At 61.3% G+C, this 14,634-nt stretch overlaps 1 protein-coding gene across 2 annotated transcripts; it reads left to right on the top strand.

Moving 5' to 3' along the window:
• Positions 1 to 1,824: 1,824 nt before the first annotated feature.
• On the top strand, positions 1,825 to 12,300 carry SLC12A9 (solute carrier family 12 member 9). 2 transcript variants are annotated; one of them, XM_064164971.1, is made up of 13 exons: positions 1,825 to 2,015; positions 4,232 to 4,366; positions 4,487 to 4,624; positions 5,008 to 5,151; positions 5,342 to 5,449; positions 5,562 to 5,673; positions 5,763 to 5,920; positions 6,177 to 6,259; positions 6,549 to 6,673; positions 8,215 to 8,407; positions 8,569 to 8,743; positions 9,550 to 9,696; positions 10,105 to 12,300. In XM_064164971.1, exons 1-13 carry the CDS (start codon positions 1,841 to 1,843, stop codon positions 10,938 to 10,940), a joined length of 2,529 nt encoding a protein of 842 aa, XP_064021041.1. In that variant the 5' UTR covers positions 1,825 to 1,840; the 3' UTR covers positions 10,941 to 12,300. The 2 variants fall into 2 exon arrangements, with proteins under 2 accessions (XP_064021041.1, XP_064021040.1); XM_064164970.1 differs by having other exon boundaries at positions 4,852 to 5,151.
• Positions 12,301 to 14,634: the final 2,334 nt, after the last annotated feature.

Genomic DNA, 14,634 nt, shown 5'->3' with positions numbered 1-14,634 from the left:
AGCACGGAGCGCATGGTCCCTCTTCTCCGTGCCAGCACAACTCCGGCTGGACAGGTCGCCCCGGGCAGCTGTCCCGGAGGACCTCGTGTCCGGGGACCCTCCCAGCACCCCGTGTTCGCACTGAGGTCTGAGGTGTAGGAGAGGGGTCGTGCTCCGCGAGGACACCTGGGGCAGGGGGAGCAGGTGGGGCCATTTGGCTAGGTATGAGGGAGACTAACCTCACCTGCCCAGCTGGAGAGAATCCTCCACATGCGTGCATCTCAGATTGTCATTGGCACCACGCTTTTGGCTTGCCCGTGCCACCCTCCTGCCCCTACTGCCATCTTTCTGTGCCCATGGGCCCAAGCCTTCACTCCTGCAGCAGGGCAGGGTGCGGCTATGTCGCCATCACCTTTCTTTGGAGAGCGAGTTCACCTGCCCCCATCTCTGTTCCTGTAAGGGCCAGGGGTGCCTGGGTCCCCATGTTCGTTCAGGAAGTGTCTCTGTTAGGGAGCAGGGGCGTCCATATCCCCGTCTCTGTCCCTGTTAGAGGGTGGCAGGGTTCCCAGGTCCTTGTGTCCGTTCGGGGGGTACCCCTGTTAAGGTGCAGGGGTGGATGCCTGTGTCCCCGTGTTCCCTGGGGGAACAGAGGGTGTCCGTGTCCCCATCTCTCTCCTCCTTAGGGAGTATCCACAGCACGATCTCTGTCCCCATTGAACTGTCCGTGTCCCCATCCCCACATAGGGGCCGAAGGGTGCCTGTGCCACCATCCTTGTCCCCATTAGGGCCAGGGGCGCCTCCGTGCCCGCAGCCCCGGCCGTGTCGCTCTTTATCCCACCCTGGCCTCGATGGTGCCAGCGAGGCTCGGACAATGCCGCTTCAGTGGCACATCAAAGGCTCGGCGTTGTCCGCGGCTGGCACGGCGACAGGCCCGCCGCAGATGAAAGCCTCGGCTCCGCCGGGCTCCCACCTCGGCTGTGGGGACACCGCGGGGCCACGCTGCGCCCCCGCCCCACGGGCGACGGAGGAGTTGGAGGGGAACACACGGACTCAGCACTATCCGCCACGGTGTGTCCGCACAGATCCCCCCGACTTGTGTTCGGGGTTCAGCCGTTCGATGGACCATGGGTGCTAAAGGCCGGTGTGGGGTTCGCTCCCTGGCCTCACCGTGTCCCCCCCCCGTCCCGGCCCCGGTGTCGGTGCCAATCCCATTAACCTAATTGGCGAGGCGCTCGCGGCAGTGGGACCCCAGGGCCTGGGTAGATCCCAGCCCCGGCGGCGGGGAGAGGGGGGGCAGGCAGCCCCGGGGGCACCGATTGTCCGGTAATTGGCGCGGGCAGCAGAGCCCGGCCGCCACCGGCGGGGGAATAGGCACCGGAGGGGGCTGGGGCGAGCAGTACAGGGGTCCCTAAGGGGATTCGGGGGAAGCTCAGAGGTACCAGGGTCAGCTTTGGGGTGCTGGCTGCTGGGGAGGTCGGGGAGAATGGCACGGGGCTGGTTTTGGGGCTCCAGGAGCAATGACGTGCGCCTCGGGAAGGCACGGGGGTCAGTGCTCAGTGCCGGGAGCGGGGAAACGCAGAGAGAACAGCGGCCATCCGTGGGATCGGGGTGTCGCTGGGGGCCAGCATAGGCGTGTTAGGCTGGGACACCTCTGGGGTTGAGGGGAGCGACTATTACAGGGGTACGCTTCGGGTCGGGGGCGGGGCAGTAGGCGGGTCTGGAGGCGGGGCCCCCTGGGGGATATGGGCGTGGTCAGACCGGGGCGGGGCTCAGCGGGTCGGGCCCGGGTCGGTGGGCGGGGCGGCGGGGGCTGGGGCCGGTCGGGTATCGGGGCCGGTGGGGGCCGGGGCCTTGCGGGGTCATGGCGAGCTCGGAGAGGAGTGCGCTGCTCACGTATCGCCTGTGCGGCGGCTCGGGCGAGGAGGAGCGGGGCCGAGCTGCCGCCGCAGCCACCCCCCGCAAGCTGCCCACCTTCCTGGGCGTCGTGGTGCCCACGCTGCTCTCCATGTTCAGTGTCGTCCTTTTCCTGCGCCTTGGTGAGTGCCGCCTGTCTCCCCTCCCGGCCTCGGGCCCCTGAGGCTCACCAGCTCTGCCTAGTACCCCCCATTTGGGTCCTTTGTCCTCCCGGAGCGCCGTGTCCTCCCGAGGCCCCCCGCATCCGTAGCACCAATGCTTACCCCAAACCCTCCAGTCTTGAACCCCAGTGTCCTCCCTTTGCCCTCTCGGTACTTACCCCCAAGCTCCCAGTCTAACATTCCAGTGCTCCCCCCCAGGCTCCCTCAGTCTGGGTCTTCAGTGTCCTCCCATCGCCTTCCTGAGTCTCCCTCTGGAGTCCCCAGTGCTCCACTGAAGTGTTGACCATAGTGTCCCCAGTCTGGGGCCCCACTGCCCTCTCTTGAGGCCCTCAGCCTGGAGTCCCAGTGTCTTCTCAGTTTCCCCCTAGGCTGGGGTCCCAGTGCTGTGTCCCCCCTCCTAACTCCTCCGGTCTCCCCAGGACTCCTGCTGTACCCGAAGGACAGTAATTTAGTCTGAAGCCTTAGTACCCCTGGGTCAGGATCTCTGTGCCTTCCCAGTTGTCTTCCCTAAATGGGATTCAACTGCCCTTGTGTGTCCCCCTGCCCCCAGTGCTAGGGTCCAGCTGCTCCCCAGGCATCCCCCAGTGCCAGACTCCCACATCCGAGTACAGCAACCTAGTTCTCTGCTAGATTTACATGGTTTCCTGAGGGCAGGACCCTGTTGTTCCCCATCAGGCACCCATCTCTACCCCCTGCCTGTGCAATTTGGATTGAGTCTGCTACTAGGCAACCTGGGAGGACTAGGGGAGCAGGCTGGGCATGGACTGGGGGAGGTAGCAGCCCTTTTGGGGGCCCTGGATGAGAGATGGACCAGCCCGACCTGGGGCAGGCAGTGCTTGCACTGGTTCGGGAACGGGGAAGGCTTTTCCTCTTTCACTTTCCGCCCACGAAAAGCCTGGGGCGGGAGTTGGCTGCGTGCCTGCAGGGCCCGTGGTGGGCTACAAACCCCTTCCCTGCCCGGGGAGAAGAGCACGCCCGCAGCGCTCCCTGCCTTTGCTCTCCCCCTCCTCACTCCCCTGCTTGGCTTCCTCGCACCGGCTCTGACTCCGGACCGCTACCCCATGGCGGGCACCGGCACCCACCCACCGGGGCTGTGTTAGGGCGGGGGGGCCGCCGGGCTGGAAGGGAAGTGCGGGGCGGAGGGGGAGGGAGCTGCTGGGAAGAGGAACCGTCCCGCTGTGGCGGGGCCCGTGGCTCCCCCTGCAGCCTTTGCCTCCCCCTGCAGCCTTTGCCTCTCGTCCGCCTCCAACCCCCGCTGGATCTCCCGGCCGAGCAGCCCCTCCTGTTTCTCCCCGCACTGCTTTCCAGGACACCCCTTTACTTCCCTCCCCCCTTCCACTCCGGCTTTTGGCGCTTGGGCACTCTACCGCCTTCCAGGGATTGCAGGAGGCGCCCCCGAGCTCAGTCTGTCTTCCCGAGGGCTTCTTACGTGCCCCTGCCGTGCCCCACCACCCCTTTTGCTGCTCTCGGTCACGGCTGTGGCCTGCGGCCGAGATGGGCATCTCCTTGTGGCTGCGGACAACCCTGTCCTGCCCGCGGCGCCAGGCTCGCCTCAAAACCCCGGGCATGGTCCTGCGGGGAGCGCTGAGTGCCCTATCCTCAAAGACACACACACAACAGGGAGTGGTGCCCCAGCTAGCAGGGATACCCTGGGCCTCCTTTTGCTTCCTGCTTTGCTGCCAGCAAGCAGGGTGGCCATGTGAACCCTGTGGGGAGTCCTGTCGGTTCCTGGTTCCCAAGCTAGGCTACAAGGCAGCCCCTGCCTGCTGAAGGTAGTCCTGGTGCCCTCCCCTACAGTGCCCCGGGCCTGGGTGGGCAGTAGAGCCCCTGCCCTGTTTGATTGCTTTGTAGGTGTGCCCTCTAAACTGCCTGTGCCCAGGGTGTGCCCAAGCCTGAGCCAGCACAGCTGGAGGATGGAGATGCCCTGAGGCAGGGGACACAACAGCGCTAGGTGCTGCTGCAGGTGGGAGGGAGCAGCTCCCCACATGGGGACATCTGCACCTCGGCAGAGAAGGGGATGGTATCATGTCAGAGAGGAGCTGTGGGCATGGGGATGGGAGCAGCCCACATGACTCAGTGTGGTGACCTCTGGGCAGTGGCCGTGCCCAAGGACCCTGTCCTGGGAGTGGTCCATGCCCAGCTAAGGGGCACACTGACCATTACCCTGTCCTTGCCAGGGTTTGTGGTGGGCCATGCCGGGTTGTACCAAGCTCTGATCATGTTTGTGGTGGCATACTTCATCATTGGCATGACGGTGCTGTCTGTGTGTGCCATTGCCACCAATGGGGCGCTGGATGCTGGAGGAGCCTACTGTATCCTTTGCTGTGGTGCTGCTGGGGCAGGGCAAGTGGGCCAAAATCGGGTGATGACCCAGTGGCCCTGGGAGGAAGGAGTGGTTTGGGCTGCTGACGTTTTCCCTTGACTCAGGCAAGATATGATCAGCCGTGCTCTAGGACCGGAGTTTGGGGGCAGCATTGGCATCATGTTTTTTCTAGCCAACGTGTGTGGCAGTGCCCTCTATGTGCTGGGGCTGGTGGAGGCAGTAGTGGACAGCTTTGGGATCCCTCCTGGTAAGTACCCCCACATGTGGTGGCAGAGGACAGCAGTTGTCCCTTACCCAAGCAGCCCTAGCACCCTGCCAGGTGTGCCAAGCACCATGCCTGACACAGCTAGCACAGCTTACCCAACCCTCTGGCTAGTGAGTTGGTGCTCATCATGCCTGGCACAATGCCAGTGGCCCTCAGCTGCTGCCAGTGGCCACACTGAGCCCCACTGATCCTGTCTTGTCTCTGCCCAGGGCAAAAAGCAGGCACAGGCATCCATGTCCTGCCCCAGAGCTACTGGTATGAACTACTCTACGGCACTATCCTGCTGGCCCTCTGCCTCCTTGTATGCCTCGTGGGTGCCTCCATCTACGCCAAGGCCACCTTCCTCATCTTTCTCATCGTCGCAGGCGTTCTGGGCACCATCCTCATCAGCTTCTTTGCAACGCGGCCCATCGAGGTGTCCATCCTCCTGCCCAACTCCAACGGCTCTGAGACAAGGAATGGCAGCTTCACTGGCTTCTCCCTTGCCACCCTGCGAGCCAACCTGGGGGGTGAGGAGGCGCTCTCTCCACACTGCCCACCACACCCATCGTGACACTGGCACCTCCACATTGGCAGGGGCTCACTGGAGGGTGAGGGGAGCTTGTGGGCACAAAGCAGGTGCTGTGGTTTGAGTATGGGGGTATTGAGGAAAGGCCACCCCAGACAGCCCATCACAGCCTGTGTCCATGTGTCCTGCAGGTGGGTACGATGTGGACTACACCACCGGGCAGATGATGAGCTTCAGCTCTGTCTTTGCGGTGATGTTCAACGGCTGCACAGGCATCATGGCAGGTTCCAACATGTCAGGTATGGGCAGAGGGTGCTGGGCTGGGTGGCACAAGGAGTGGGAGCTGAGGCTGTGGGAGAACAGAGTGGTGTTTTGCCTATGGGCCCTAATTCTGCCCACTCCTGCTCACAGGGGACCTGAAGCGCCCAAGCTATTCTATCCCACGGGGCACCATCTCTGCTGTGCTCTTCACCTACCTTGTCTACAACCTGTTGGCTTTCCTCATGTGTGCCACCTGTGACAGGTATGCCACCCAATCCCCTTGCCAGGGCCATCAGCGCTAGGGTGTGCTGAGTGACCTGAGCCAAGGCAGGTGTGTATCTCTGTCTCCAGGACCCTGCTGCAGAAGGACTACGGTTTCTTGCGTGACATCAGTATCTTCCCACCTCTGGTCACTGTGGGCATCTATGCTGCCACCCTCTCTGCAGCCATGAGCAACCTCATTGGGGCATCTCGCATCCTCTATGCCCTAGCTCGGGATGATCTCTTTGGTGAGTATCTGGAGTGCACTGACACCCACTTGAGTCCACTTGGCAGGTTATCCCTACCAAGGACCAGCCTTGGCACCAAGGAGCTCCCTTCTTGGTGTGTGAGTGATGCTTTGTGCATTGGTGTGTGCCCATTTGGATCACCCTGGTGTTTGCCTTCACCCCAGCACCTGAGGTGGGTGCAGGACTCCTGGCTGGTGGCCAAGCTTGTGGGTGCCCATGGGTGTGTCCCAGCCCAACCTCCCCTTTCTGCCTGCAGGCCGGGCACTGGCACTGGCCAAGAAGACATCTGCCAGTGGGAATCCAGTGATGGCAGTGATCCTCTCCTGGCTGGTGGTGCAGGTGAGTTTGCTGGCGATGCTCCCTTCACTGTGTGAAAGTGGGTTGGCACTGTGCTGGGCTTCATGAAACTTAGTGTGTGTCCCTGCCCCTGGGTATTTCCCTTGAGCCTCCTGCCCAGATGTCCTGCTGCAGCTCTGTCCTTCCCTCCCTGAGCTCGTGAAAGAAGGATAAATCTCAGTGAGGGGCAGGCATTCCTACCTGTGGTGTGCCCCAGACTTGGCAGGAACAGCTCAGGCATGTACTGGGGGAGCCATCCTAGGAGGGTGCATTTACCCTGTTCTCTCTGCAGCTGGTGCTCTTCTCTGGGAAGCTCAACACCATCGCAGGGGTTGTGACCACCTTCTTCCTGCTTGTTTATGCCACTGTCAACCTGGCTTGTCTGGCACTGGAATGGGCATCAGCCCCAAACTTCAGGTACCCACTATCACAGGGGAGGGAGGCTGCTTCAAGATTTTTAGGACAAAGTTCTTTACAGTGAGGGTGGTAAAATACAGTCACAGGTTACCCAGGGAGGTTGTGGATGCTCCCTCCCTGGACAATTTCAAAGCTAGGTTGGATGAGGCCTTGAGTGACCTGTTCTAGTGGGAGGTGTCACTGCCTATGGCAGGGGATTTGAGCTAGGTGATCTTTGAGGTCCCTTCCGACCTAAACCGTTCTACCCTATTCTAGTCTAAGATGGTGGCCAAGCCCTTGTCTACCCACTCATCTGCAGTTCCCCTGCCATCTGTATGCCCACTGCAGCTCTGCAGGGCAGAGATGCTGAGCACTCGTTTCCTGGGTATTAATGGGAGCAAAGAGACCTCCATCCCTGGAAGGGGAGAAGGGGACAGGTCTTAGTGTTGCGCTGACTTGGCACAGTCCCCGTGCCATGGCACTGCTTTGCTGAGTGTGTGAGATAAACCTGGGGTACCACCCTCCCCCCTCTTAAGCTTTACAGAGGTAATTTATAGCCTGTGCCCGCCCGGCATCCCTCGGGCAGCTTGCCAGGCAGTGATGGAACCCACTTTCCATTAGTGCTAATTAAACTAACAGAGAGAGGAGGAGGAGAGGGATCCTAGGTGGGGGGGGAGCAGAAAAGATCTTCCAGGAAGGAGGAGTGTGTGTGGCAGGCAGCCCTAGTCTGAGGTACGGGGTACCCTGTTGTGGGGCTGGCCTGGCAAGACTGCCCAAATTTAACGGGGAAGTGGCATGGCAGATCAGCTGCAGGGAGCCTGATCCCCTTACTGAGCTGTGCCCACTGCCCTCGTTGCAGGGTGCTGTGACACCAAAGCAGGGAGAGTCTCCAAGGTGGTCCATAGGCAATGCCTGATCCGGGCTGGATGGCAGTGTCATGAGGGTGCCCCAGAACACCCTGTTCCTGAGGAGAAGCTGGCATCTGAGCCAGTCTGGGCTTTGCCTCCTCCTTTCTGCTCCCTTGACTGTGCGTGGATAGGGCAGGCTCGGTGTCTGGGGGGAGGCTGCTGGGGTGGGTGGTGATGATTCCCTCACTCTGCCCGCATCTGGAGGTGCCCATCCCCTTCTCACACTGAGGTCTTCGTTAAGCCCCGCGGAAAAGGATTTTAATTACCTTTCAGCAAAAACAACAATTAGAGAAAATAACAGCTTCCCGCCTCCGCCTCCCTGTGCCAGCCCGAGCGGGCACGCAGCTGCCAGCGCTGCCACACGCTGCCCAGCACTACCTGCCCCCTTGGGTCTGCCAGGGCAGTGCCAGCCTCGCAAACATCATTGCCCCTCTTTGACAGGGGCTGCCAGCAAGCGGCTGCCCCATGTCCAGGGAGGTACCAGCTTCACTCTGTTCTGTCTTTCAGGCATCTGGGGTTCCCAACATGCTCTTGACTGGCACAGTGGGGTTCAGTGGGGGGTGCTGCTGTGGTGTGTTGTGCAGCTTCCTTTTTCATGCCTGCCCTGCAGCTGGTGTGGGAACCATGCAGTGGCAGGTATCTCCTTTTCTCCAGGCCTACCTTCCGGTACTTCACCTGGCACACATGTCTGCTGGGCATCGCGGGCTGCTGTGTCATGATGTTCCTCATCAGCCCTGTGTCAGCCTCAGCAAGCCTAGGCTTCCTCCTCCTCCTCCTCCTCGCCCTCCACTACCTCTCACCGAGCAGCACCTGGGGCTACATCAGCCAGGCCCTCATCTTCCACCAGGTGAGCCCCATCCTCCTTAGATGTCCCCTGATGGGGTGCAGAGCTGGCAAGCGCAGGGTGCTGTGTCTGTGGCCAAGGCAGTGTGTCCTTTTAGTGGCACCTCCATGGGTGGTTTGTTGAAGGAAGGGAAGTTCCTTACCTGCTACCCTCACTCCCTCCAGGTGCGGAAGTACCTGCTGATGCTGGATGTACGGAAGGACCACGTCAAGTTCTGGCGCCCGCAGATGCTGCTGATGGTGCAGAACCCACGGGGCAGTGCCCGCCTCATTGACTTTGTCAATGACCTCAAGAAGAGTGGCCTCTATGTCCTGGGCCACGTTGAGCTGCAGGACTTGGGTGAGAATCTGCACTGCTCCTGGTACTGGGCTCCAGGGATCATTAGGGTGACACTGTTGCCCAGCTCCTGACTGGGCAGGAGGGGGCACAGCAAGGGAACATTTGGGGCACACTTAGGCTTAACTTGCTGTGGAGGACTTAGGTGGCTTGTGTCTGCCCCGTGCCTTCTCTGCACACCTTTCACATGTGTGCCACAAGCTTGCACACGTGTGTGCTCGAGTCTTTGTCCCTGCATGTGTGCGTGGGGCACCTGCACACGTTTGTGCTGGTGTGTGCAGATGCCACCCAGGCTCTTCTGGGCCCCTGTGCAGCACTGTCCCATTGCACAGGTTAATGCCTATGCACAGCTAGCACACGTGTGGGCACGAGGGAACCTTGCACACGTCTGTGCCTGCGTCCATCCTCACCTCGTACCTCTGTGCCCACCTGCTTCAGGCTGTTGCCCCCGATGCGTGTTGGTGTGCACATGCGTGCTCCCTGTCCTACTTCGTGGCCGTCCCTGTCCCCACTGCAGCGGACGCTTGGGCTCTGCTCCCCACTTCGCCCCCCTCCGCCGTTGCCGTGGTGACTAATGGCCTGCAATTGGGGAGGGGGGATGGGACCGCCTGGGTGTGTTTTGTGTATTTCTGTATAATTTTACATCTCTGGCTGGAAACACCTGCTCCACCTTCCCTGCCTCACGGGTGCGGGGCTGGGCACGGGGGCTGGCACTGGTGTGGAGGCAGGGTGGCGGCCATGCTGTGGGGACACCAGGGAAGTCCCCAGTACAAGGTACCTGACCCCCTGATGCTGTTGTCGTTCCCCAGACATGCTGCCCTCAGACCCACTGCAGCCTCAGCAGGACTCATGGTTGAGCTTAGTGGACAGATTGAATGTCAAGGCCTTCGTCAGCCTTACCCTTGCGCCTTCGGTGCGGCACGGTGTCCGGCAGCTCCTCTTCACCTCTGGCCTTGGTGAGTGGCTCTTGGGCTGGGTACAGGTGAGGGTCCACCCTGCTTGACCCTGCAAGGCGTGAAGTGCCAAGGGGTTTGGAGGCAAATAGATGGGACAGGCAAAAGCCGAGTTGGAACATGGTGGCATCTGTGGTGTCAGTGTTGAAGGGGTTGAAGACACCTGGATGGGCAACACCAAAGGGTTGGAAGCACCTGGTATAAGCAAGTATAAGAGCCAAGATGGAGCTTGGAGAGGTGTTGGGTGGGCTTTGCTAAGGCCAAGTTTGTTCTTGGGCATCTGAGGGGTCTGGAATCACCGGGGTGAGCAATGATAAAGCCAAGGTAGGGTTTGTTGACACCTGCAGTGCTGGGGGGCACTGGTAGGGCCCTCCGGCTCTGCTGAGGGGGCTGCCATGGTCTCTCTGGCAGGCGGGATGCGCCCCAACACCCTGGTGTTGGGCTTCTATGATGATGAGGCACCGCAGGACGGTCTGGCCCGGCACCCTGCCTTCACCAGTGCCCGTGAGGAGGTCCCCTTGAGCTTCCCCCCAATACGGGCACCCACGGCCCCCAAACTGCTGTCACCCCGGGAGTATGTGGGCATCGTGGCTGATGCTCTGAAGATGCTTCGCAATGTCTTGCTGGCCCGGCAGCTGGAGAGCCTGGACAAGGCCTGGGAGCTGCGGAGGGCTGCCAGCCCCCCACCCACCATCCACGTCTGGCCCGTCAACCTGCTGCGCCCCGACAGCGCCCGCTACGCCGACACCTGCAGCCTCTTCCTGCTGCAGATGGCCTGCGTCCTCAACATGGCACGGGCCTGGCGCCGGGCGCGCCTGCGCCTCTTCCTCTGCGTGGAGGCGGGTGCCATGCCTCATGCCCAGGAGGAGAAGCTACGCCAGCTCCTCAAGGACTTGCGCATTCAAGCCCAGATCCAGTTGGTGCCGTGGGACACTGTCACTCGTCTGCACTGGCAAACCCCCAGGGGCCCCCCGGGAGGGCCGGCGCTTGCTGGAGAGGAGGAGGAAGGGACGGTGAACTTCCCTGCCAACACCACCCAGGTGTCAGATGAGTATGTCTGTGCCGCCAACAAACTTGTCCTGGAGCAGAGCCCTGCGCCAGCCGTGCGTTTCCTCTACCTGCCGCGGCCTCCAGCTGACACCAGCCTCTACCCTCTCTACCTGCACCAGCTGGAGCTGCTCACTCGCGGGCTGGGCCCCACTGTGCTGGTGCATGGAGTGAGTGCCGTCACCAGCACCCAGCTGTAGGGCATCCCCCCCTCCCCCTCCCGGCTCCCTGCACCCTCCTTCACCCAGTGCCTTCAGCAGCCTGAGCCTGGGGATGTCCCCAGCCTCAGTGTCCCCACCTTGGCAGGCAGGGAGGTGGTGGTGCCCCACGCTGGAAGGTGGCTGGGGTGTTTTTTTGAGGGGTGTCTCCTGCAGAGAATTAAAGCTGTCCTGGCAGGATCCGGGCACAGCCCTGGCAGCAGCCAGGCAGCACAGTGCATTCATGGTGCCTTTTCTTGGTGCTAGTGGCAGGGAATAGCAGGGGTCCCAGGGAGTGTCGAGCAGTGGGAGACCCAAATGGTTGCTGGGAGCCCCCTGGTTGCACCCAGCACCCACCCTCCTTATGCTTCCCTCCTCCTGCAGCCCTCAGCTGCTCCTCCGCCAGCTCCTCTGGGCTCCCAGCCAGCAGCAGGGATTGATTAAAGGCAGCCTCGACCTTGGTGCCCCAGCTCCCCGCCATCTTCCCTGCCTTTCATTAGGAAAAATTAAATGGGATGGGGTGGGGGAGGGGAGCCTGGATGCCTGAGTTCCCTACGTGAGGCTGGGGGCGAACAGCTGGCTGTTGGCCCTATTGGCTATGGGGTATGGCGCCCCCGATCCTGCTCAGTGCTCCCGGTTCTGCAGAGGGCGGGGCACCCAGATGCTTTAATCTGTGCACACACATCCTGCTGTGGAGCCTGAGCCCCTGCCTGGGACAGGGAGGGGGAAGATGATTCAGGGAGAGGTGCTGACCCTGCTCTGGGACTTGCCTCATGGGGCATTGCCATCTCCCTACAGCCATCGTGACCTGCACAGGGGAGCTGGCACTGCCCCCTGTCTCATCCTTATTGATTAGAGGAGGGCAGGAAATTGCATAGGTGCTGGGTGATAAATCCATCGGGTGCCTGGCAGGTGGGCAGGATGCCCAGGTACTGCCTGATGGATTACTTCTTATTAGCCCTGGCTCAAGGGGGAGGGGCTGCTCCGGACCAGGCTGGGCTCCAGTGAGGGGCACAAGTGTGGCACTGCTACCTGTACCTGCCCTCTCCAAGCCTGGTGCTACCAACTGGCAGTTCTGCTCAGATAGGGGTGTTACTAGCAGAGGGGAAAGGGGGAGAACACCCTTGCTTCCCCACATTTTGCAGCATGTTATGACCAAATCCCCACCCTGGCAAGTGTGTTGAGGGCTGGGTCTGGCTTTGCTCCCCGCCGTGGGAGGTAGGTGCCCCGGGCTAGGCACCGTGTGGCCCGCAGCATTTATTTACAAACAGACAGGAGCTGGCACAGGCCAGCCGGGCACCAGCGGGACCCAGCGGCCTATAATGTTAATTATCACCACGTAATTAAAAGCCCATAAAAAGCCTCACACTTCATTAAATTAAAGCTTCCCCACACCATGCTGCCGGGCTTCAGCAGAGTTAACCTTGGCCATGCCAGGCACCAGCTCCAGTTCAGCTGGGGACCCATGGCTGGGGCTGTATGCTTTAGGAGGGTGCAGCACTGCAGAGGCACAGCCCAATGCCCTTCACCACCCCTGGACACGCATGAGGACCCCAGGCTGCACCCTGTTGTCGCACCTGTGGTGCTGTCGCCCCTGCAGCCACGCTGTGACATGTGCTGCGATGGCAGGGAGGGGGCTGACGTGGGCACACATGTGCACACCCAGATGTGCACATGCAGCACGCATGGTGCCAACGGCAGCTCCGGTGCGGCAGCTCCGGCACACAGCGCCCACGCGGCGCACACCTACACAAACAGCATTTCTTCCTCCCTCCTAACGTACAGACATGCAGACAAACACACCCTGAGTCTTGGGGCCGTGGGGAGAGCACCCAGCTGTACCTGCAGCCTCTGTGCCTCAGTTTCCCCAAGGCTGGGCAATGCTGGGGAGCGGGGAAGAGGGGTGCATAGGGGACCTCCAAAAGTGGTGGCTTTGCACCCCTCTGGCTGGATGCCCTGTGTTGGGGGGGATATAAAATGGGGTGGGGACCCTCCCAAGACCCAAGGAGGGGAATGTGTGCACAGATGTGTGTGTGTGCACACGTTAAGGGGGCATAGGCATGGCCTGGGGGGGCTCTGTGTGTGTGTGTGCACAGAGGTGGGGAGTGCTGTGCTGGGTGTGCAAGGGATGCCTGTATGTGCACATACGTTGGGGGTCTATATATACCCACCCCGGGGTACGATTCACTGATGTGCACAAAGGGCTCAAGACAAGGCAGGGGCGGGGGGGAGGATGTGTTGTGAAGGGAGCACACACATCTGTGATCAGCGGGTGTGCAAACCGGCACACGCGTGTGCCCAGCACCCCCGGGCATTGCTGCCAAGCGGGGCCTTGGGCAGGGGCCGGCCAAGGGGTTGCAGGGAGGGGTAAGGGGTGGGCGTCAGTGAGTGCCCTTGTCCCGGCCCCGCGGGGGTGGGCAGCCAACGGGGCCTCGGCTATTTCTTGGAAATTTCGCAGCATTCATTTCAGTGCAAATAAAAGCTGTCATTGCCGGAGAAATGATACTGATCGGGGTCTGAAAAGACAGCAAATTACCCGCCTGAAAATGCACCGCTGGAAAAAAAAAATGCATATTAAACACACAAAAAGGCACTTTGCCATCAGCCGCGCTTCCCCCGCCGCTCCAGAATAACCACACTTTACATAATTCTCCCTCTCCACCTCCGAATTAATTTCGCAGACAGAGGCAGAGGCAACCCTCTGACAATAGTGGAGGGGAGACGTGGCGGCGGTGGCGGGGAGTGGGGCTGAGCAGCCGCCTGGCTCTGGGCTGGGCTCACCGTGGGTAACAGGATAGCAGGGTTGGAGCTGGGGGGCACCGAAGGGGTTGGAGGGGACTGAGGTGGCTGGGAGGGTTAGCTCCATGAGTGAGGGTAGTGGGTGCCAGGTGGATGTACTCACCTGTGGGGTGAAGTGCTGCCCTTCTTCCCCCTTTGGGTGCTGGGGATGTGGGTCTCTTGGGGTGGGGTTTGTGGGGTGATGTCAGCTACAATGAGCACGTCTTGGGCCAAGGGTTTCCTGAGGGAGACCAACTCTCACCCACCAACAGTGGAGTGAGCCTGGCGTGTGCCCACTCGGGCAGACAGGTTGGCAAGTTCTGCTTGGGTGCCCATACCAATGTGGCAGGGATGCAATCCTTGTCACTGTGAGGCTGTCCACCTAGGGTGACCCCGCCCCCCAACTAGCACCCGTCTAAGAAACTCCCCAGGTATCTGCACCACTGAGCATGGGGGGGGCACCATGCCCAGCATGCCCAATCTGTCAAGCAGGAGCAGTGAGTGCAGTGGGAGTCCATCAGCGATGTGTGTGTGTGTTCAGCTGGCCGGGTGCTTGGCACCGAGGGGCTGCTGAAGGGGCGGGTGGGTGGCGGAGGTTGGCACCACACTGCTTTGCATTTTCAATGACAGACCCATGCCGGGTGCTCGGGAGAGTGGAAAAATCTTATTTGTCACCTGCTGGCGGTGCGCCGAGGCTCCCGCGCCGCAGCTAATCTTGGGGAAAATGAGGATGCCGGCGGGGTGGCCCGTGGGAAGAGACAGCCGAGTGGGGCCGGCGAGACGGGTGCTGCCCTCAGCCCTGCTCGGGACTGAAGCCACGGCCCGAAGGATGAGCTGGATCCCGGCGTTGCACCAGCCCGGTGATACCTGGCATCATGACACAGATCCTACCAGCTGGGGGGGTGTGGGCTGGGCAGCT

This window comes from Pogoniulus pusillus, chromosome 26 (genome assembly GCF_015220805.1).
Source record: "Pogoniulus pusillus isolate bPogPus1 chromosome 26, bPogPus1.pri, whole genome shotgun sequence".
NCBI lineage: Eukaryota > Metazoa > Chordata > Aves > Piciformes > Lybiidae > Pogoniulus > Pogoniulus pusillus.
The sequence above is the reverse complement of the archived record's forward strand: the minus strand, read 5'-3'. Positions and strand labels throughout refer to the sequence as shown.